The sequence below is a fragment of the Rhipicephalus microplus genome, chromosome 3, assembly GCF_043290135.1.
Source record: "Rhipicephalus microplus isolate Deutch F79 chromosome 3, USDA_Rmic, whole genome shotgun sequence".
NCBI classification, from domain to species: Eukaryota; Metazoa; Arthropoda; class Arachnida; order Ixodida; family Ixodidae; genus Rhipicephalus; species Rhipicephalus microplus.
The window spans coordinates 258,125,901-258,150,446 of NC_134702.1; the positions used below are offsets into that span (position 1 = coordinate 258,125,901).

At 45.2% G+C, this 24,546-nt stretch overlaps 1 protein-coding gene across 4 annotated transcripts in view; it reads right to left on the minus strand.

Annotated features, from left to right (window-relative positions):
- The window catches only part of LOC119168526 (focadhesin), a 677,649-nt gene that overhangs the window by 271,379 nt on the left and 381,724 nt on the right, over nt 1-24,546 (minus strand). For all 4 annotated transcript variants that reach the window (XM_075890929.1, XM_037419929.2, XM_075890931.1 and 1 more), the window contains one exon: nt 12,695-12,928. In XM_075890929.1, coding sequence (XP_075747044.1) covers nt 12,695-12,928 — 234 coding nt within the window. The remainder of the gene's footprint in view (nt 1-12,694; nt 12,929-24,546) is intronic.

The following is a 24,546-nucleotide window of genomic DNA, read 5'->3' on the forward strand; positions in this document are numbered from 1 at the left end:
CGTTGAACCTTATAGTGCTTGGAAATATCAATTTTACCTGAATAACGGTTTCACACGTTCGAACAAAATTTGGCCTTAAATAGCGTTCATATAGGCACTAATTTAGAAAACAGGCATTTATAGGCACATATAGTCATTATAACAACACTATAAAAGCCCTTCTTAACCTCTAAGTCATGCTCATATATCAAAATGGCACGATAGAAACGCAAGGAACAAAATAGGCACTTGCCTATAATCCGATCTCTACTAATGACTTACGATAATATGGTGCAATGTGGCTAAAAAGCATTCATGTTAACTTATCAAGAAAGTGGCTAAATTTAGCGTCTTTTCAGTTTTGCTAGTGACAATGTTATATCTTTTGAGTCTTAGTAACTTCTTTGGGGACTTTCGAAATTTGGGGTAGAGTGTTCTAAAACACACATAGAAAAGTACGAAACTGTGAGAACAGTGGAATGCTCGGAACGAGCTTCCCTAAATGAGGACAAAGCATACAGGATCAAGCTGCTTCTGGCCATTTCGAGCACTCCTTCTGTTCCAGTTGGGCAAAGTGGCTCAATTGAATGGCTCAGGATTTTCCGCCAACTGGTAGACTACAGCTGCTCACCAGTTCACAGTGGAGTAGCCAGGAGGTCGTAGCGCTATCTTGCTTCATTTGCCACAACAGAAATTTATTTAAAATATTGTTTAAACCAAAACTAGTCTCTTCACATGCTTTATGAAGTCAAGAGCAAAATACTCAGAAAAAAATTTGCGACTTTTGGGAAGTGTCGTCCTGATTCGGCCAAAAAGAGGTTTACACCACTGCTGAAAAGTGGCCTAAAAACACATGTTGTTGAAACCTTAAAAGATATGCACTTAAACCTGGTTATAACAAAATTGACAAATACCTGGAAAGGTTCATTATAAGGAGAATTGTAACAAACCTTGTATTAACAAAGTGGGATAAAATGAACTAATGAATATAAAGAAGCAATTGTAATTCCCCTAGAAATTCCCATAGTTGCTCATGGATTTAAAACCTCGTTTTAAGGAAGCGAAAATTTCCTCACAATGAATATAACAAACCATTTTTCGTCCACAATGAGCATTTACTGATCATTTTGGTATACGTAAATTCATTATTTCATAGCACGACGGTGCTTCTCACGCCTTGTGCTCCTCGGGAGCCGCCTGCCAACACACATGTAGGAGCAAGTCTCCCTGCCTCCCCTTTTTTCAGGAACTAATGAATTCGCCCGCACAGCGATTCGCGCGAGCGTGCGCGTCAGCCGGCCTCCTCTCTTTTGTGAAAGTCGTTGACCCGCCTGCGCATCTGGCTTCCTTCTCCCCTTCAGCTCCGCACCAGAGAACACCTACAACTTTCCGCGCTGGGGAGATTATGACTTTCGTTCGCTGAGAAGAGCAACATCACCTCTATCAGTTTCTGACGCTACACAAGAGATGAACAACGGCTGCGGCAAACGTAACTGAAAAAATATAACAATCGAGCAGAAGTCGGCAATGTTGAAAGCCGTTTAGTCTGGCGCCAAGAAAAAAAAAATGGCTGAAGAATTTGACGATATCCCGCCTGGGTGCCGCAGGCGACCAGGCACAGACGTCATGGGATGCTATCCTTGATTCTACGTTGTGCCTGACTGCGACACTTTCTGCATGTACTTCGGTACCGATGCTGACGTGGTGACAACCGAAGAGTTGTCAGATGTGGAAATTGTGCCCGCGGTGACGGGCGTGCATGACGACAGTGACGAATGTGTCGACACTCCGGAGCCTAATGTTGGCGAACCCGATGCCCACGCAAGTGCTGCATGCGGCAGACCTGCTATGCTGCTTCATTGGTGCTTACAATGACGTCGAAGACAGACTTGAAATATGTGCTGCAGCTGAAAAAGAAGTCATCCGCATGAGGATGAGTCAGCAAAAGTGTATTAAGCTCTATTTTTCTTCGAAGTGATCTGCCGGCTGGTGTGCTGAATTTGACAGAAATAAAGTGCATTATTCTTTGTTATTTTGCTATTTATTGCCTTCCAACGGCTGTTTTTCTCTGCGCGGCCGGCTGCTGTGATATTTGTAGATGAGTACATTCTCTCTTGCTGGCTAAATGTTGATAGAAATGATACTGGCTATAACAGACTAATGGTTATAACGAAGTAATTACAACTCCCCTTAACGAGGTTTCACTGTATTTGCAGGTTCAGTACAAAAATTAAAAAATGAACGCACAAATGAAAAAGGGGAGACTTAAGGCAGCAGAGCTAACCCAAAACAATTGTTTAGAAATAAACTGCATTATTATTGCGATAACAATTATATGGACACTCTTAGCGAGTTTTTGCTGTCGCTGCAATGTTCCGTAACAAGTCCAAATTGATAACATGCGCCCCCCCCCCCCCCCGCATCGTAACTTGTACGAGGGGATAAAAGCGCTCGAGCGCTGCTGAAGCAGAAACTAAATGCACTGACACATCTCTATCACCTGGAGGGTGCATACGATAACATTTCCCGGCATGTTAGAACTGCCGTCGAATGCTCAAACAGAAAGAAAACAACCCGTCTCAAATGAGCATGAAAGAACACGAGGGTGGGGTGGGTCGCTCGAGCAACAATGTTGCCCATGATTTTAACGGCACGGTCGCTCGTGCGCATGCTTTCTCTGCAAGCATCAGTCCACTACAAACCTGAAGAGACTGTGTAAAAAGAGCAGTTCTCACTACAGCGGCCGTATTTGCTTACACCAGCATTTTGTGGAATTTCCACGATATCGGATCTAATAAAGTTGGCTTCGTTGCCAGCCTTATGTGGTATAAAATTAGAATGTGTTGCTATCGCATTCATTACATTGCATTTAACACGCCATCATGTTGTTGCCAGAGCTAGTCGCTAAGGCTATGGCCGAAGTCATGGCGCTAACAAGAACGCGTGACAAGTTGACCTCTGAAGATCTGTCGTTGACACTATGGTCTCGGAGAGTTTCCATCAGCGCTTCATTTGACATTCCCTCGGTAGTGAGGACACGGCCATTCGCATGAAAAAAAATCATAGCTCAACGTCGTCGGGGGCACACCATGCGTATCCAGGGAGCCATGTACATGTGCATGGCATCAAAAGCGACACGAATACCGCGAAAAACTATTCGGTAAAGCGCCCTCCATATCCAGCGCGGCCCCACATATGTGACACTGACTAAAAGCGTGACACTGCCACCGAAAAAGTAGTTCCTTTTTTTTTTTGTAGGTGTTCTTAGTTTCAAGGGGGAGGGCACATCCACGCATGTGCCCACGACGGGAAAAACAGCAGCTTGTGGGGTGCCGGCCTGCCTGCCCAACGTTTACAGATACTTTTTCAATTTAGGAACTTACCACATCATCTATAGAAAGCAGGCGGGCGGCTGCAGTTTCTGCCACTGGACGATGCAGTCGAACTTTGCGCCAGGCAAATGAGGGTCGTCTGCTACAGCTAGGTGTAATGTAGCCGGTGAGCAGCGTGTACCCAACAATTTAATGTTAAGAGCAGCACATCACATATTCTTGATTTCGCACACAGAGTAGAACATCAGGCCCAGATGCGTCCTTGGTAAAGAAATTACCTCACGTAGGCGAGCTATTATATTTACTAAGTACCCGGAAAGGCGAGCGTTTGTTGATTAAAAAGCCATGTTGTTGCTCAGTAACTTCTTTTTCCAGATCGTAGAAAAAAATCTGGAGCTGAATATATTAGCTACGCTTCAACGAAGCCTCGATAAAAACTGCGACTCATCTGGTTCCAGCTTGGTTGTTTAGAAGCTATATTTAAGTCTTATAATAGGTATTTGCGGCGCTGTCCACATTAATTTGCCCAGCGATAAGTGCCTCAGTTTCCGTACCCTAAAGGAATGAAACATGGCGCACTGTCACTAATTGGAATGCTCTTTCTGCCGATCTGGTGAACTGCAAAACCGTTCAGTTGTTCACGGAAAAACTTAAACACCAACAACCCTATTGACTTTGATCTTTCTTTGCGCTTCACCCTCTATTATTCTACCGCACATCCTGAACAGGCTTCCATTTACGTTCCAGTTTCTATCACTTTTTTCCTATCAATGCGTTGTATTTTTGAAATGTTGCCGATTTTTGAACCGTTATATGATGTTTGTTTCTTAGTTTTGTATGAGCAGATGTTTGTCATCATGGTTTTTTTTTGTACGTGTACGCGTAAACCATTACAATTGTGTAAGTACTGGCGTTTTACTTTGATGCACTAGTTCTTGATGGTGTAGCTCTACGTGACGTGTTTCCTTTCCTGCTGTATCTTCATATTTGTTTCCTTTTTTGTATCACCCACTCCTGCCTAAGGCCTCATGTGTGAGGCTGGCAGTACTTCTGAAATAAATAAATTGCTGTAAGGTGTAGGTCACACTTGGAATCCAACTGAAATGACACTATTTTTCTCTTCAGCTGGTACAAACCAGTGCAGTATTCAGATTAAGGGGTGTATATCAATGAATAATACTTGGAATCGCTAAAAAAATGCAAACTTTCTGAAAAGAAGAAAACATCAGAGCATTTACACAACAACACTTGCCACGATCACACACTAGTCACAAAAAAATTCCGCCATATCCACGAAGTGAATGATGATGAGTGGGCGAAGCTCCGGAGGTAAACCTGGTAAACCATGAATCCTCTGTACATTTTGCCCACTCGATTTTATTACATCGCTCCCCCTAGCGTACGTCGCCGCACTAAATCGAACGATTGCCTTCAACCAATGACACGCGCCATATGTGACATCATTCCTATTTTATAAGATCTCGCGTCTTTCATCAACTACAAGTACCGCTTTCTAGTTTATAACATCTTGCATCTTTTCATCATCAGCTACAAGTACCACCATCTAGTAAACACTACAAGAACTAAACGAGAGGTGGCTACATACAGGAAACGGTACCGCCATCTAGTGAACACTGCAAGAACTAAACTGGAGGTGGCTACATACAGGGGACGGTACCGCCATCTAGTGAACACTGCAAGAACTAAACTAGAGGTGGCTACATACAGGCTACAGGGGACGCACAGCCCACGACCTAAGGAGCTTCGCCCCTAAAATTCGATTTTCGATCAAGCGCATAGCTGAACTCCTGTAATGATTCGGGCTTGTAAGCAATAAATAAAGCATGAGCCAATCTGTTGTGTACCTATACCCATTCGTTGATTTTGCCTCTTGTTGCACGATGGATGTACAATGAATGGAAATGTTCTGCACTTAGGTAAATGTTACACTAAATCATTGAGAGTCGCTGGGGATGCAGTCTTCCTTTTTTTTCCACTCAGCCGGCATATTATAAGTTTTCTTCATTCTCGAGCGGCGGTGGCACAGATCAAGCACTTCCCTAAATAACTGGTTGCAATCTGCACCTTCTTTCTGAGTGTTTTTGTCATTTTGTCTTTTTTTCTCCAGTATTCTAGCTAAAACGACACGACACATATACCTCTGTTCTTGTAATGAATATTTCTTAGCGACGCACTTTCTCCTTTTGCTGTGCCAGTAGATGTATTCTTTCAATCATGCATTCTAGAAGACTGTTACTGGAGGTTTTCCGCCTCCCCAGGAACTGTTGAACTCTAGTTTCAGGGAAGTAAGCTTAAATCGCTCAAAAAAACTGGAGTCCTCAGTAGAAGCGTGTACCTCTTGCCAGGATTCCTCTAGCAGATCGCAAAGCAGCAGTAGATGGTTATTGTGCAGGTGCTCTTTCTTTCGCGGCTTCATCAAAAATACACTGGGAGGTTTCGAAATGAACAGGAACTGCATCCACCATAGTCGATTTCGACTTCTCCATTTAGGATATGCTATATGTCTTGAAGGTGTCGCTTTCTTGAAAGTGAACATGATCCACCTTTTCCGTCTTTCCCAAACTTTCCCATGGATCTTTCCCCCTTCTGCAGTAACAGTGGCTTGGACAGCGGAGAGAAGTGAAAGTGGCGTTTTTTGGAGCTTTTCCTGTACCCGTTGGTGTGCTTGGGCATAAAATATATAGTTACGATGTCTAGTCAAACGTGTCAATGCTTAGATTGTGTTCGCGACGTCAACAATTGGAGTTTCTTACGTCGTAGATGTCCGACTGTCTTCGTGACTGTAGGGCTCGAATTGTCTTCAGAAGACCCTGCAAGCATGCGAAATGTACAGAAAGCGACGGGACATACACACAGAAAAAAAGGTGCCACCGAACACTGGCACGAAACGCACGAAATAGCAGCGGCAGTGAAGCCAGCGGAGAGCATCCAGTTACTTGAAACTAAGTTGGACTGCAGCGCCCCCACGCTTTCTAGGAGCAAATCGCACTCGCCTCGAAAGGAGGAGTTCGAGAACTGAAAAAGTATCTATAAACGTCGCGCCTGGCCGCTGCCTCACACACACCTTCCTACCAATACAAAACTTTAAGGCTAATGACATGCACGCAACTTTAGAGTGACGAATACAGGATCTTCTGTCGGGAAGGGTCATTTGTTGCTATGCGTCCGCAGGTTTCCGGACAACCAGAAAAAATCACTTGTCGCCCAGAAAAGATAGTGACGATTTCTGTAACATGGTAGCACTCCCCATTCTCACTTCACTTGTTCTCCGCACGTACAGGAAATTCTTATGCGGAAGCGAGGTGGCGGCCGTATTTTGTTGTTAATCTTGCTATTGATGGTTTGTTTTGATGGTTTGGGGATACCTTGCAGCAATGTTGGTTACTTACTACAATGTGAGCGATGTCATCACAATCCTTGTGCAAGGTTGCTGCGAAGTTGGCAAAGTGTGTCAGAGCGCCACAGTGCAATCTTCTGGGCGCCCCTAGAGATCACAGCAGATAACATGGTTGGAGTGAAACGATTACAAGAAAAAATAGCCGCAAAACACTTTTGTGGCATGTGCGGGCGATGCAGGAACAGCTTGCAGAAGATAGCACCATCAAGTATTGAAGATGAGTAAAGTGCCACAAAGAAACTGTTTCCAAACAGTGTATGTGCATGTGAATTGCAAAAGACAAAGCGACCTAACTTTTTTCATTACCACATTTTTTTGCAAGTCTTGAAAAAGTTTTCATAAAATAAATTTGCCCATGCTTCTGGGTGCTCCTCGAGATTGCAGCAGATACCATGGTTGCGGTTGAACTATTACGAGAAAAGATTGCGGCAAAACGCTTTTGTGACGTGTGCGGACGACGCAGGGACAGCTTGGAGAAGATAGCGACATCAAGCACTGAAAATGAGTAAACAAAGAAACTGTTTCCAAACAGTCTAAACTGTTTCCAAACAGTGTAAACTGCTTCCAAACAGTGTAGCAAAGGCTAAGCGACCCAACTTTTTCTTTTACATTACAGTCAGACCTCCTTAACCCGCATTAGGCGTACTTATGGTTAAGGAGGGACACGGGTTCTGGAGACCAAGAAATCGCGAAAAAACTCGTTTTTTTATTGAGTTTTTGAAATCTACAGCTACTAGTGCACTTATACCGTGAATGTCATGCCTATAATATCATTATTTTAGCTGCTAAGACCCTTTACATGGTGCTTTCTAGCTAAATCTTAGCTGTAAGCAACGTAGAAATCGCACATTTTTCGTGACGCGCCCCTGCCCTTTCATGTGTGCCAGCGCGGCCCGCTTGGTGTCATTTGAGAGAGCCGTTTTTGGCCTTCAAATTCCCGCCAGAATGGGTCCAATTCAACCATTGGCAGCTTGTGAAATGAGTGGCAAAAAGAAGTATCAGAGCGCCTTCCTATTCGCCCACGTGACTTGAGCTTGTTTCCCTATTGGTAGAGGCTCCTGGCTTCGTCTGCTCTGGGTATTTATTGAGGCGCACGTCCATGCCCGCCATTTTGCCTCAGTGTCAGCAGAGAAGTTTCACAATGTCAAATCCTGAGCGCAAATTCCACACGCGGCACAAGTTTGGTGCGAAAAAGGTGTGAAGGACGCTAGTTGCGAATTTCAAGAAGCGCTCTGTGATACAACGAAACCCCCGAGATGCTACACTCTTCGCGTCCCATGGCGAAGTCATCGACGGTACTACAGAAGGCCTAGCTACCGCATCAGTTGTCACGGAGCCTGTGCAAAGTCCGTCATTCGCGGAGCCTTCGAGCAGCGGTCGCGTGCGTCTAGATACTATCTATCGGCAGCAATCTGAATTGGAAAAGGAGCGAGCTAAAGCTGAAGATAAGTTATCGGAGTTGTCATCCACTGCAGCAACGGAGCGGAAACGCGCATACACGGTTGACGGTGAAGACGAAGCAGGTCGGCCACCTGATGGAACCGCATTCACAATTATAGATTTGGACACAGTGAACAGCGCTTTGTTGGCATTTGCAAAGTGCAAGGCATGCAACGAAGAATTGCAGATTGTCCGCGACGACCGGGAATTCGGACTGAAAGAATGACCACTGACCACTGCCTCACTAAATTGTGAAGAAAGCTTGCCGCCATTGGACAATTGGCTTTTTTTGCGTAACTTCACAGGAAGCATTGTTTGGGTTAAAGGTACCATACAGAAGAGACTCGGACATCCATCTTGGCTAATCAAGTCAAGAAGCGGAGTGGTTCGTCGGCACCCTAATTAATAAAAAAAGGTGTAGAGGCCTACCCGACAGAATATTTGCTGTGGAATGATCAAACGAAAGGACCAGAAGCGAGTGAACAAGGCACAGTGCCGGCTCCATATGTGATCGCAATGCCAGAGGAAGCACCGTCGCGGCATTATCTACCCATGACGCCCGACTCTGAACATAGAGAGGCCGGACAGTTGTGCCAGACAAGTCAGGCCGAACAATTGTGCAACGCAAGCTACCGATGACCGATTCAGCGGCTTTGCGCAGCACTAAGCTGTGCGGAGGCGCAATGTGATCAGCGTCCAACCTGAGCCATACGGCGACCCCGTCTAAGAGGTAAGAGATATGATGTCGTGTATGCTCACACCAACAGACACACAGTCATTCCAAATTTTGCGCATCACTTGCAGGTGCAACCAACATGCTCATGCACAAATGATGCTGGATCATGCGATCCTGTTCCACCTCCTGCGTTAACTTCTAAGAGTTATTAAACGGTTTCCTGCCAGCCGCCGTATCATGTGGTCTCTGCGTCATGGGGCTCTAATGTCCCGACATAACAGTAATGTTTTACGAACTAAGGCCCACAGCTATACCTTTGCATCTGATATTGTATAACTTCAAAAAATGCTAGTGAAAGAAAATACGCTTGCTTTAAGAAGAAGCGCCCTACATACACAGTCTCTTTGTGTTGAGAGCTTCACATATCTTCATGCTCGCCCAAGATGAGTACGGTGTTTCCCCTCTGCTTGAGCAATCGACTGCAGATATAACATGCCGGGGGTTATTATCGCATTCACCCTCCAGGCACAATAGAGACAGGCCCGCTGATTTGATCTCTGCTTCAGGAGCTATTGCGTGCTTTTACCCGCAAATAGAAGTTACGATGCAAAGGGGCATGTTACCACTTTGTGCCTTTATGGTACATGGTGGTGACCGAATAATTGCTATCTCAATAATAACGTTTTTTTTTTTTACTGCTAAATAAATGTTCTGGGTGAACAGCGTCTTCAGTTGTCTTTTTGTTTATTTTCTTATTCTTTTGTGAATCTTTATGCCGAAAGAGAATATAATAAAAATAGTGTTCGTTAAAATTTTTTTTCGGGAACTTATAGATTTCATTATATCCAGGTTCAACTGTATTAACCTTAAAATAGTGGAATGCTGGCCCAGTTCATGCAACATAAAGTGGAAATAAATAAACGAGCAAGATAGAAGGAAGGAAGCACTTGACAGTAAAGATGCTCAAATTACACTCCAGATTTATTAGATGAATTCATCGTCTGAAAACATTGAAACATGCAGGTGCAATCAATTATTACCAAAAAACATCACCCTTAAAAAACAAGTGACAGCTTTGCCGCAAAGACAAAGCAAAGAACGTGATAGCAACAAATTGAAAGGTCATGCGCAGAATGGCAAGCAAATGGAAACGTGCTCTGCGTTTTTTACGCAATAATAATGCACAAAACATACTCACAGGTACAGATGAACGCGAATAAGTGTCTCAGTTGTTACTTCGCTGTGTCTGAAAAGCCTGCTCTTGTCGCAAACGGAGACTGTGCAACGATATCAGTGACCTTTGTGCGCCCGGTAACTACAACAGAATTATTTCTGTGGAAGCTTGGACAGCTAAGACATAAGATGCTCCCAACCACGAGATAAGGGTGCCCGAGTGTGCATTCAGGGGTTTTACGACCACCCATTTCTCTTTGTGAGACAAAGTACTCAAGGGAGATGAGGGCACACGCCGCCGCGCGCTCATTGCGCCATCTTGCTGTTAATGCTGAAAACACAATAGTTCCCCTCCAAGATGCCCATCACCAGCGATAAATGGTAGATATAAATAGCTTTCGATTTGCACGTCGAAGGACGTGTTCCTCGGCGGCTCAGTGGTTAACACGTCGCATTCACGACCCAGAGGTTTCAAGTTCAATTCTGCGCCTCAGAGTTTTCATAAATATATATATGTATACACATACGGTGAGTTACAGCGACGCCGACAGGAAAATCTAGCCGAGAGTGTCCATATAACTACTATCGCAATAAAAAACCAACCCAACCCAAGGTTTGTTTCTATCCTTCAACTACCTAAAAAGCACACTTTTTTACCACTTAGCACATCCAAGAGAAGACTGATACATGTGCTTGCATTCACCCTTATCTGTCCGGCTTCTGAGCTTTCTCTGGTAAATCTGAGTTTAGATTTTCTCAAAATCCTCATGCTGCTCAATTGCGGCATGCACCCACAATCCTTGCAGTGCATAGACAAGCACCTGAGTGTCTTTCCTGTCAAGTGCTTCCTTCCTTCTTCTTTGTGTGCTCATATGATTTTTCATTTTGTGTATTGTATCTGCACTATACTGGTGCACTATACAGTTGAACCCCTTTATACAAGAAGCATTCCTACACCTACACATTTACAAAGGTGTCTCTTATAAGCAAGGTAACACATACATATTTTCTTTGTAACACCTATTTCACTGTAGGCACCCTGGTGCCTTTCATTTGATCTTTCTTTTACATCAGTATCTTACAAAGGAATTTGACCGTATAGTCTCTTTTATTGGTGCATCTTTCAAAAAAATGCTTTTCATTTTGTTATGAACACTACATTTTGTAGTGCTTTTGCTTTGGGGGCACAATAACTGAAATGAAATCATCAAGAAAGCTCGCAAGCCTAATGAGCTTACGCATATTAGGTGGTTGTTACTGACAAAAAACAGACCCAAAATCATTCTCACTTGGTTTACGTAGGGCTGGCAACACAACCCTTGCATATCAGCGGTCCATGAACATGGCACATAAATTCACTTTATTTTGTAACATGCAAAGGCTGCACAGTGCACTAGCTAAGACTGAGCTCAATGAAAGAAAAGCAATTTTTTTAAGGCGGTTCATTTTATTGCTGAACAAAACCAAATGAATCCAACTCGCAGTTAGGTCTCTTGCTGTAATGTAGTAATTATGACATAAACTATAATGAAATAAAGCGAATGAAAAAAATTACCTTTCTATTGATGGAATCTGAACCCAGAACCTTCGAATCATGAGCCTGTTGCTCTTACAATGTGATCTATGACTGAAGGCACTTGCCCCTAAACTTGATAGGGTATTTCTGAGCATGGCGCTGTGCCTAGTTGTATTTCACACAGCTGATTAGACGGTAGCAGTGGTATAGTTTTGCATTTGTGGAGTATCGCTCATGGATGTACAACAGCACAGAGAATAACAGCAGTGATGAAAGTGACATTTTGCTTTTTGGAGCAGATTCTGGAGCAAAAAAAATGGTGCGTTAGAGCAGCCCTAAGTGTCTTCGAAGCAGAAAAAATGCTATAGCTCAGGGTCGCTATCAGTGTTTTCAGAAAAGATGCATGTTGCTAATGGCTTCTGAAGTCTAAAACATCACTTAAGCATCTAATAAGTATTTATATTTATTATTAAACATGTTATATGCTAGTATGCAGCTAGTGTACAAGCAGTATAGTTGGCATAAATCATGGGGAGTGGAGGGTCAAGAGAATCCGGACTTTTCTTGTGTTCAGGCTAGAGAGGACATTCCTTACAAGTGTCCAACTTGAGATTTAGCTTTAAAACGTGATATAATTGAGTCAACAGTTAAGTATAGCGCAATCAACTTTTTAAAAGGCTTTTTACCTGTATCTATGTTAAATGCCCCTCAGCTGTGTGAACTATGGAAATTGAAAAAAAAGCAAAAAAACGAGTCTGAATATAATCACGCAATTGCTAGAGCTTGGACCCCATGCTTGTTTTTTTAAATTTTATTTGAAAGTATGTTTGAATTCCTATATAAATAAAAATACAACCCACATTAAAAATACGAGTTGGGCACCATGGCCTGATATGTGTCACCCCTTGAGATTTTTCTGGAGGTATGCCACTAGCACATGAGGATCATAGTATATACAGCTTGTCTTGGTTTCACTTAGGCTCACGGGATGATCCCTTGGTTCAACATCACTTTTTTTAGTTTGCCAACACCCTTTCAGAGCAGGTTTGGAGCAGTTACTAGCAAATATTGCATTTTGAAGCAGCATGGAGCAGCATTCCCAGCACTGTAACAGCCACCTTCTTGATCAAACTACTCTTCAAAAACGTTGAAACACTCACTCCGGAATCTGATGCAGCATCTACGAGGCCTAGGCGCACTGCAGCGGAGACGCTTGCAGCCAGTCCAGCCCCCGTGAGTAGCTGCCCCGTAGGGCCGCCTTCAGCTGCCAGCAGACGCTCAGTCAGGGCCTCTAGCAAGGGCACCACACAGTGGGGGTCACGTCGGTGCAGCAGACCCAACAACCCTCCGACAGCCATAGACGCACAGCCACGTATGAGCATTCCACTTGATGCCTGCAATGATTACTTTGACATTTACATAATGCATAAGTGATATGAAAAGTAAGCACTTAGTCATACTATTCTTCTCGATGTTCACTGTAATCATTTTGATAATAATTATCCCCAGATGAATTTAAGACTGCAAAAGAATTACATGACAATGAAAGCAAATTAATGCCGGATATTTAGCCAAGTGGACTGTTGCACTAAACTGTGCGAGAAACAGACACAGGTTCCTCACTACAAAAAATTGATTCTGGTATGTAGAACTACGCAGAACCCTTGGGTGCCTTTTCTTTCACATCTTCCTTTCACACAATACAAACTAGGGGTGTGCAAATAGTAAAACTTACGAATATTTTTGAATAGTGTTAGCTATTCAATTTGACATGCACTGAATTCTTACTATTCGAACTTGCCAAAGACAAATGCAGTCAACGTACGATTAGAAGTTACCCTCTGAAATCTTTGATATACCTCACCTCATCTATTTCATACATTGTGGCATAGCTGCCTTTCAGGCTCCAGCATGGTCAAATTTTTCAAAGGCAAATGCAGTCATCCGATTGAAAGTGGCCCCTTCAAATTTTTGTTGCACCAAATCTTGTAAATACAATCTGGTCTCTACGTTGCCTCTTCCTTGATAAAACAACTAGGGAACACCATACATACAGCACTAGACCAACCTAGCAAAAGGAAGCATTTCCATGTAACTATTTCATTAGAATATGCTTAGAGATTCTGTGTAACTTTTTTTCCGCGAATTCACATTATAGTATTAAAAAAATATTCGATTCAATTCACACTCAAACTTCAATATTCGAATTCACTTGGCCTCCAAAAATTTAGCTATTCACACAGCTCTAATATAAAGGTCTAACACAATTCCAGACGTAAAAAGTTTTTTTCTGGGGGAAGGGGGGGGGGGGGCAGGAGGTCAAATACTTAGGTTCTAAGCATGTTAGCTTGCATCGCTTGTTGCTGTAGTGATGATTTATGTGGTTGAGCGCAAGAAAAGGACCACCTTTTCTTGACAAGAGAGGGTTCGCTCTCGCTCACGATCGTTCCTGCATTTGCGAAGTGTCAAGAGAAAGCAAACAGCACGTGGTGACTACGAAAACCCTTGCCTATGGGACAACACGTTGCAGAGCCATTCTATATATACCGGCCACTCTGTATATAAAGGCCCTGAATCTTGACCTGCAATTTAGTTCCGGTGGAAAATTTTTCTTGTGTGTAGTTGAATAACGAAAATTTGCAGCATGCGCATTCAGTAAAAGCGGACAGCATCCTTCACCCCTTAAGGTTTCTTAGCGGACCTGAAATGCCCTTTTCTACATGCTTGCTCCTCCCTGATTTTGTTGCTCGAGCTCAGCTCATGCGACGGGCAGACTCGGTGCACGGCTGGGCGAATCGTTTCTGACAATGGGCCTGGTTGATAAGAGAGAGCATGAGATAAGCCAGGCACAAGGGTTGTTTTTTGCTGTTGACAACTGCAAGTAGTTATTTGCTGGTAGGAAGGGGTCACTGTGACACCATAGCTACCGTCGGTTGCGAGCACTTGGAAGGACATGCAAGCTGTCCAAGCCACACTATATACTTGTTTTCATCACATCACAATCTACTATACTGAACTACGAGAGTGCCACGTATGATAACAAAGTTTAAAGGGGCTCGCGCCGATGTCGTGGGTGGCTGCGCCGGCAGTGTCGGCATACTGCGGCTCTTCGTTCTACGTTCTTATCCCGGCGTACCGGCCAGCCGACCCCGACACGACAATGGCGACGAGGTGAAGCACGGACAGCTTCTTTCGTAGGCTCATTTCTTCTGTCCGCCTCGTTTTCTCAGTTCTGCTGCAACCCTAATTCTGTGCTTTCCCACCATCACTTCTTTGTTCTGCTCGGCGGCCGCGTCACATCGTTTGTTCCTGCCTTCGACTCTGCGAACTTTGTTTTTTTTTTCTTTTCGTGTTAACATTTCTCCTTTACATGGATGCAGTTGGGAAGGACGCCCACAAGCCGGAGGGGCGGAAGGCCCTGCTGCTCAACGCATTGGGCCATGCCGACCTTAAACTCTATCAGTCGTTGAGATCCGCCAACGTGTCAGAGACGCTTGCATCGTCTCACGTATTTCAAGCCGCAGTCGCTATGTTCGTCGACCATTTCAAAGATGCGTCCTGCAATTATGTCGCGCACCTGTTTCCATGAGCGTCATCAGCTCCCCAGTGAGCCCGTTGTAGACTTCATAGCTAGTCTCCAGACGCTCACCGCGTCCGGCGGGATCAGCGCGCTTGAAAACGACATGATCAGGCAGCGACTCTTTATTGGCGTTGCATCTGATAATGAGGATAAACAAAAAGACTCGTTTATCACCCCCTCAGAAGCCCTCTCAATTACACAAGAGGATGAACTTGTACACGTGCAGTTAAAGCACTTAGCTCCGCGTTTGGAGCAGCAACTTTCCGCTGCAGGGCCTCATGGCACCCACTTGTTTCGCGGGTCACACCCTCTTTCTTCGTTTCGGCTGGAAAGCCAAGATGGCTCCCATTCATCCCACTTTCAATGCAACAGGCAACATGATTGCCCTTCCACCTCGCTAGGGCGTGGATGCCACCGAAAGAGCGCGTCCGCACATTCGACTTCGCCTTTTCAAGGCCAGTAGCGAGCTCCTAGTTCTTTCAAACATTCTTCGGCACAGTCACAGCCTGCCTTTTGCTTCCGTTGTGGGTTGGTTCACCACTTAGCGAATTTTTCTCAGTGTCCCGCTCAGAACCAAACTTGTCTCTCGTGCGGTAAGCTCGGACAATATGAGGCCATCTGCAATTCTGCTCCATTTCAAGATGTAGTCTCTTCTCTTACTTTGATTAGCGACCAAGTAAATATCGTCACCCTTTTAAATGTGACCGGTTGCCACACAACGTCTGAGCTTTCTTCTCCTGCTCCACACCCAGCGAATTCCATCCACTGTTCACCAGTGAACTTGGTTAAGTGCGCGACGTCATGCCTGAAGTGGTGCATCTACCTGATGTGTGTCCAGTTTATGCTGAGCTTCGACTCCTTCCTGTTCTGCTCCGTGAGCAGATTTCGACAGAACTGTCCTGTGCTCCTGATGCGCCTGCTCCTGCAGTGCTGCCTGCAGTTGAGCATACCCTGGCTCTGCCTTCTTCGACTGGAAGGCTTCCGCTGCTAGAATGAATATTCCGATTGTGTCTGCTGCTTCTGACCATACTTCAGTTGAGCCAGTTACTCTCCTTCTGCCCGTTCCTGCTCCCGCTTCGGCTGTACTTCCTACAACCGGTGATGACTTCGAGATAGCTGTTGATGTTCTACGTTCGCCAGAGGTGCTTCCGCCGGTCGAGGTTGCGCTGACCATGCCGGTGCACTTTCGGCCCTCCCTGTGCCGAAGGTGTTGGACCGAACGTTAATGAGCCCATTCTTTCGTTCCACCAGAGCGCTGTCGGCGCCTGCACCTGAGACCTTTCATGAAAATGGCACCGGTACAGGCGTCGGCGCCACACACTCAAACATGCCAGTGACTGCGCGGAAATTCTCTTTCTGGGGAGAAGATGACGCAATGTCGTAGTTGCCTTGCTGTTGTATTGTTGTCCATGTTATACATTTTCTAATACTTCATTCTGCACTGTGTTACGTGTACATTTTTAAGTGTGCTTTACTTCTTATTTCTTTCTTATTTTAGTGTGCCGCCTGTTCTTCAATGCCTGGACTGATTATGAGTTCTTGTACAAAGTGTACTAAGTGTTCTGCTGTGCTTGTTCTCCTATGTGCATTGTATTCTTCGATGTGCTGTGCATACTGTTCTATTGTACTTTATTATGTCTTTTTTTCAAGGGGGAATGATGTTGTGTTGTGCTGTTGTTTAGTTTCGTTTCCAGTTTCAGTTTCTGTTTTAAATGTTATGTTAGGCCTAGTGTGGCAGTGTTGTGTACGATATGTATATATGTGTAAATAAATCACTTTGTCACAGACTCCTGTTGTGGACGAATGTGCGTTTTCTCTCAGTGCTTCGCTCCGAAATCGTGGGTGGCTGCGCCGACAGCGTCGGTGTGCTGCAGCTCTTCGTTCTACGTCCTTCTCCCGGCGTCCTGGCCAGCTAACCCCGACACAACATTCTTGTCACATAATACCAAATTTGGCAAAAAAGAAGCTAGCAAAATGGCTGCGAATAAGGAAATGAGCATGGTATATAGTCATGTACTGTATTATGATAATCATGACATGACATACATGTCATGATCATCATGTTTGCACCATGCAAACACATTCGTCATCCATTCATGCACATAACCCTAAATTTGGTATATTGCAACGCACAGTTCAAAGAACACTTTTTAATAGACTAACGTAGGTAGGGGGAACTTGTGCCCGAGAATAGGAGAACAGCTAGAACGAAATCTCTTAACAGCCAAAGACTCAGTTCTTCTTTTTTTCTCCCTGTTCTTTTTTTTGTGTCTAGCTCCGGTCACGTGCAGCTGGGTCCTACAGGCCTGTGCGCCGCATATTATCCGGAGGACATAGGTATCAGCTAGCGCCCGTAACTTGAAGTCACATTGTGTCATTGCCCCCTTTTCCGAGTGCATGGTCCCAATGCTTGTGCCAAACTAGTTGGATGGCAGTCATTTTCCCCTCGAGCAGCAAAAGATTAGAATGGCCTTTCCCACACCATTGCCGCCATTACTAATTCATCAAACTTCTTGGACAAAGCAACAAACTTTCTTACCGAGTGAAGTCACCTGGCTACACTGTATACCCACCCTTATGTAATACCCCCTTGAGGGGTCTTTAAGGAAATAAAGTGATGTGATGTGATTTATAACACCTCATTGTGGATGCAGGTAAAGTCGAACAATATTGTGTCCTCGACGTTGCATTGTTTGTCGTAATACAGTTTCATCCTGACGACATGCACAGTTTTTGTGCGAAGTCGTCGTGATGAAATATCCTGTCCCTTTGGCATAACTTCAGAGTTGAGCAAAACGACGCGATAGAGTACTCTGTACGGACTGAAATAGCGGCACAGCACTTTTTATGATAGGCCACGTATTCGTACGGGTATCCACACCCATACTCTGTGTCCTGATGCGTACTGGACATCCCTTCGTCACAGATTGTATCGAAGCGTGTCAGTTTTCTGCTGTTGAGAATACGATATCATGCCAGCTGTCTGGTTTCTTCTGTTCTTTATATGTAGTCGTAAACATCATAGTCATTCTCAGAGGTTTCATCAATATCGTATAAACCGGAGTATAAGTCGAGATATTTTCACTAAAATAATGAGCTAAAGTCGCCCCTCTTCTTATATAGTGGTGTCTAGCCAAAAGCGCACCGCTGTCTGGCAACATGTGGCTTGCATGTGCTTGAGAAGCCAGACGCGGCCATATCCGCATCTAAATCCAATCGCAGGCTGTTTTTTTTTTCTTTCCGTCTGTTTTCTTTGTGTTCGTGATTTGCTTTCGATCTGTTCCGAGTTATCGCTCCGCTCGACATTGCACTGCATTTTTAGTGGTCTTTTTTTTTCGTTTACTGAATATGAGTAGCAGTGCGAGGAGGCAGTACTTAGCTGCGTTTAAACTAGATGTTGTTGACGGAAATATGGCTGCTCAGCGCCGCTTTGGTGTATTGGAAAAAAGCGTGCGCTATTAAAGGGTGCAAAAAGGGAAGCTGCAGATGTGCAATCTTTGAAAAATGTCGTTTCATGGACGAAGTGCCGTTCATCCGCAGCTGGAAGATAAGCTAGCGGACTCTCTGCGGGATATTCGTACGCGCTTGCTGCCAGTGACCGTGGATACCGTTCGCAAGAAAGCCGTGGAACTCGCTCGAGAAGCTGGATTCACAAGAGAAGAGTTTCCTGCACCAAACTCTTGGGTGCGTCGATTTATGCGACGCAAAAGATTTTCTCACCGGCGGCGCACATCCATGTGGCAAAAGTTGCCTGAGGAGTTCGAGGTCAAGCTCATAAACTTTCAGTGCTTCGTGAACCGGCTTCGGGAGCAGAACGACTAGTACATGATGGGGCAGAATGGCAACGCCGATGAGACCCCCATGTGGTTTGACATGCCTTCATCGACCACGATCACGCAGCACGGCGCCAAGGATGTGAAGCTGTTGTCCACTGGCAACGAGCACTCGCGCTTCACCGTCATGCTGGCATGCACGGCAGATGGTAGAAAGCTTCTGCCCTTCATTTTTAAATGCAAGACAATGCCTAAAAAAGTGTTCCCACCCAGTGTTGTTGTTTTCGTCAACAAGAAGGGATACATGGACGAGGCCATGATGCTGGAATGGATAAGAGTGGTGTGGAACCGTCAGCCAGGTGTACTGCTGCGTCTTCGCAGCATGCTGGTGTTGGGTGCGTTTCGTGGCCACTTAACCGACACAGTGAAACGTGCACTCGGCTACGGGAAAACGGACCTCGCCGTGATACCAGGTGGTATGACGTCCACCCTCCAGCCGCTCAACGTTGTGCTAAACAAGTGGTTCAAGGACCGAGTGCGGCTGGAATACCAAGAGTGGATGTCCGGCGACAACCCAAAGACACCGATGGGCCGTCTACAGAGTCCTCCGCTTGCGACTGTTTGTGGCTGGGTGCTTTCCGCCTGGCGTTCCTTGCCGGATTCCATTATAGAAAATGCTTTCAAGAAATGTTGCATCAGCAACTCCCTGGAAGGCACTGAAGACGACGCACTGTGGGAGGCGGTCAGCGACAAACTCTCGTCTTCAGAAGACAGTGGTGCTTCGTCGAACGAATAGGAGCAGTTGCGATGGTAGTTGAGGGGAGCTCCGACAATCGGGGTGCGGTGCGCCCGATCTGCAAATAAACGTGGTTTGTCAATTTTGGGCTGTTTTCCTTTTTTTTTCTTTTTTGGTAACCTGAACTTGGGGGGTCGAGCTATATTCCTACTCGACCTATAGTCCGGTTTATATGGTGGATAACACAGCATCTAAAGGTGTCGTTACTGTCCGGTCAAAAACACGTTAGAATGGCGTCATTCGTGTTGTCTCTTGCATCGCGGTGTTATAGGTGAATGTTGCATAGTGTAATATTTTATCCCAAGTACGGTGCTTTATATACACATACATCGACAACATATCAGCCAGCGTTCTGTTCAGTTGTTCGGTAAGACCATTCGCTTGAGGATGATATGCCGTCGTTTTCTTATGACGGGTGTGCATCAACTTCATAACAGATTTTGTCAGGTCGGTCGTTGATGCAGTTCCTAGGTTTGTGATTAACGATCTTAAAGCTCCATGCCACAGTACGATGTTGGAGACGAAGAATTCGGCTACTTCAACGGCTGATCCTCTAACAAGAGTCGCTGTCTCATCATATCAGGTTAGTCAGTCAGTTGGAACTATTATCCTCCGTTTCCCCGACGACGACATCAGAAATGGGCCCAGCGTGTACATCCCCACTTGTGTGAATGGAGACCTCTGGTGGTTCTACCAGCTGAACGAGACGTGCTGGTTTTAGCGGTGGGGTATTAAGTCTTTGGCAGTCCCGGCAAGTTCTGACATTGTGTCATATAGAGCTGAGCAACTTCGGTCAGTAGTATTTAGTGCATATGTGTGCTAACGTTTTGTTTACTCCTAAATGTAGCTGATGGATCGTCGTGGCAAGCCTCCAACATCTATGGTCACAGTAGTGAAGGGACGACAAGCAGGAATACCGCTGTATTGTTGTCGAAGTTCCTTTTATACAGAATGTGGTTTTGTAGGACGAACGCTGACAAGCTGCGGGCCATAGCTCGTGAAACGACAGACCGTCCTTGTAGGTACTTGATCAACAGGAGTAGCTCAGGGTCGGATTGCTGATGATGTGCTGTCTCTGATGATGTCACAGCTCCCACGAAAGCAAAATCTTCACTGTCCAGCAGAAGAAGCAGGTTGAATCGAAGCATGTGACAAGCAATCCACATCACTGTGCCTGCAACCTGACTTATACACAAGCATGATATGGTACTCCTGTAATCGCAGGCTCCATCTGCAAACCGTCCACATGGGTCTTTGAGATTAGCCAGCCAGCATAGCGAATGACGGTCGCTTATAGCTCAAAAAGACCTGCCATATAAATATGTTGTTCAAACTTGCTGATAGCCCATATCGCAGCGAGGCATTCTTTCTCGGTTGCTGAGTAGCTTCTCTCAGCTTAAAATACTTAAAAATAAATGCAGAGACCTAAAAATCGCTTAACAGCGTTTTTGTCTGTTGGCTTCAGAAATTTTGCTACGGCCTCTGTTTTTTCAGTGTCTGGGCAGATGCCTTCTACACTGATGACATGGCCAAAAAAAAGGAGCTCACAGATGCCCAAATAACATGTCTGCAGTTTTATCGTCAAGTCCGCTGACTTGATAGCAGTGAGCACAGCCCGGAGCCTGTCGAAATGTTGCTCAAAAGTAGCAGAGAAGACTACAACATCGTCGAGATAAACCAGGCACAATTGCCATTTCACATAGGAAATCACTGTGTCCATCATCTGTTGGAAGGCGGCGGGTGCTGAGCAAAGACCAAAGGAAAGTACCTTGAACTCATATAAACCATCCGATGTCACAAATGCTGTCTTTTTGTGATCTTTTTCGTCAACTTCCATCTGCCAATATCGATTTTTAGGATCCAGTGAGAAAAAATACCTGGCATTTCGCAGCCTGTCCTGAGTGTCATCAATTCTTGAAAGGGGATAAACATCCCATTTGGTGACAGCGTTGAGCATCCGGTAATCAATGCAGAAACGTAAGGTTTGTTTTTTTTCTTCACAAGGACTACCGATGAGGCACATAAACTTAATGAAGGCTGGATTTCATCCTCCTTAAGCATCTCCTTAACCTGATTACAAATAGATTCTCTTTTTCTTGGTGATATTCGGTATGGATGCTGGTATCTTGGCCTCACCGACTCTTCGACAATGATGCGATGTTTGGCGATAGGAATGTGTCGAACTTTAGATAGTGAATTTCCTTACAAGGCCCTCTATTTGCTCTTCTTGGCTTGGTAGTAGCCCAGGCTCGATGTTGATGGCTGCAAGGACAGACTCCACGTCTTGCAAATCTGGCTCCTTGGTTTTGAAAGTGCGTAGCTCCGTAACCTGAGCGAAATCATTCAGACTGGCGATGACGATTCCCTTTGCAATGTGCTGCACCTCATTTCCAAAGTTTGTAAGCAAAACATTCGTACATCCTTCACATAACTTAAGAAGGCCTGTGCCATGCAGATCCTTTCTTGAAGTATTAAGGAAGTCTTGTCAGCAAATTCTTCCAATTCACTGAATGCTTCGTTGGTTACTGCAACAGATATGCTCAACCTTGGCGGCACCATGATGTCATCATCTGCAATAAAACAACATATACGTTTTCTTCGGTTAGAAAGGTAGCAATAGCGTGCCTAGTCGAGAATGAGATGAAAGATTCTCGCAAGTTGACTACAGCATCGTTAGCTTGTAAGAAATCCACGCCAATCATTAAGTCTTTTGAGCATTCCTGCAGCACATAAAGCTGGTGACGTATGTGAAAACCTGTATTCTGACTCTTGCTGTGATATTCTAGTTAGGTCGATGAGATACCCTTCTGCTGTGCGAATTTGTGGTCCCTTCTAAGGAGTCAGCACTTTCTTCAGTATTTCAGAAAGTCTGCTACTTATCACTGAATAATCTGTGCCTGTATCTACTGGTGCGATGACTTCATAGCCGTCAACAAACACACGTAAATCTGAAGCAACGCCACTATCGAAGCACCGGTTTCTGAGTCGGTCGTCGTTCAGAGTCAGCGATGGAGGTTTTTCTGCATTAGCGTCGGCAGCGGCCTTGCCTCCACAAGTAACTCACTCTAGTTTTCCCGACGCGGGTTTGGAGAACGAGATCTTGAAGAGCTTGGTAAAGGTTGGGGGCTAGGCGACCTATATCTCTCCATGGTCATCGCTCGAGGTTGGTGTCCTTGAAATCCACTTGAGATTTGACGACTCGACAGGTATTCTTCGATTTTGAAGGGGCGCTCACCATTTCGTGGTCGAAGTGCGCTGACAAAAAACCACAAAGTCCTGCCTGCCGGTAGTGGCACGTTCAGTAGCCTCCCCACAGTAGTGACAAAGGGGTATCCTGTCGGGGGTGCGCCACACATCGCTCTTCCTGAGTCTCTCCTCAAGCAGTGGCTGCAGGGTGCTCGGCGGCATCGGGTACTGCATAGGTGTAGCTGCTGCGGCGTCTGCACGTCCTGGAGATCCTCTCAGTAGCACATCCACATACGTGATTCTCGTCTGCTGTTGTAACGGCGGTTCTGGCTGCACGTTGCTTGAAGGTTCGCATACCACCTGCCTGACCTCCTCACCGATCACGTCGACCAGAGACGAAAACATTGAAACCTTCTGGTCAAGGCACTGCTTCTGGAGCTCTTCTCGCACAAAAGACTGTACTAGCTCGCGTAGTGCTTCCATGCTGTGTCTGAAGACTGGCGCAATAGGTCCAGGGAAGTGATGATCGTACCCCGGTTGTATATTCTTGCTCGCTGTTGTAGCCTCCTTCCAATCGTAGTCACCTCGGAATGGAACTCTGCGAAGGTGGGTGGCGGGCTCCGAATAATTAGTTCGGCAAACAGTTTTCGCTTCACGCCTTGCATCAGATGGCACAGCTTCCCGTCTTCACTCATATTTGGATCCACTCGGCAGAATAGGCAAAGACATGTCTTGCACATGGGTGGCCACACTTTCGTAATTGCGCTGATTGCTTGTCTAGAGTGCAGCTTCGGCTCTCTCTTTGGAGTCTGTATTTGGGAATGCAGCGAGCAGCTCCCGTCGAAAGTCATTTCACGACCGGAAGGCAGCTTCATGGTTTTCATACCACGTTCGTGAGCTATCTTCTAGAGCGAAGTAACCACTTTCAAATTTGCGATCTTCCCCATATTCGTTGGCCATTGCGACATGTTCAAAGTGTTCAAGCCAGTCCTTTGCGCCCTCGTAGCTGTGGTCGTGAAAAGACTTTGGTAGCATTGGCTGGTTCACTACAATGTTACCTGGAGTGGCCTGAGCTGTCGTATAAGTTGCGTACCCGTTCACAATCATTGAGGTTCGAAGGGAAGTCAACAAAGGTGAAAATTGGGGACCCTTGCCATGAAGGCATGAACTGCAGTGCTGATGAACAGGCATCAGCTCATTGGATTCAAGTCGCTGTGATTCTATACTGTGTTCCATCACTTGAGAGGGGCTTGGCATCGCACCTGGCACTTTCACTTAATTTGTAACACACAGTTCAAAAAACACAGATCAATGTAGGTAGGACGAACTTGTGCCCAAGAATAATAAAACAGCTAGAGCGAAATCTCCTAGCAGTCCTGAGAACTCATTTCTTTTTTTTTCTTTTTTCTCCGCGTTCTCTTTTTGTTTCCAGCACAGCTGAGTCCCGCAGGCCCGTGTGCCGTAAACCTCTCAGAGGGCATAAGTATCGGCTAGCGTGTGTAACTTGAAGTCACATTAGGTCAATATGTAAAGCTAACAGAACGGCCGCGAGCGCACTGTGAGTGCAGCATGTAGTCATGCTTTACATAACATGCATGTCATGATTATCATGTTTAGATGTGTCATTTACCTTCATCGACCATTCGTGTCACGAAATACCAAATTTGGTATATGTTA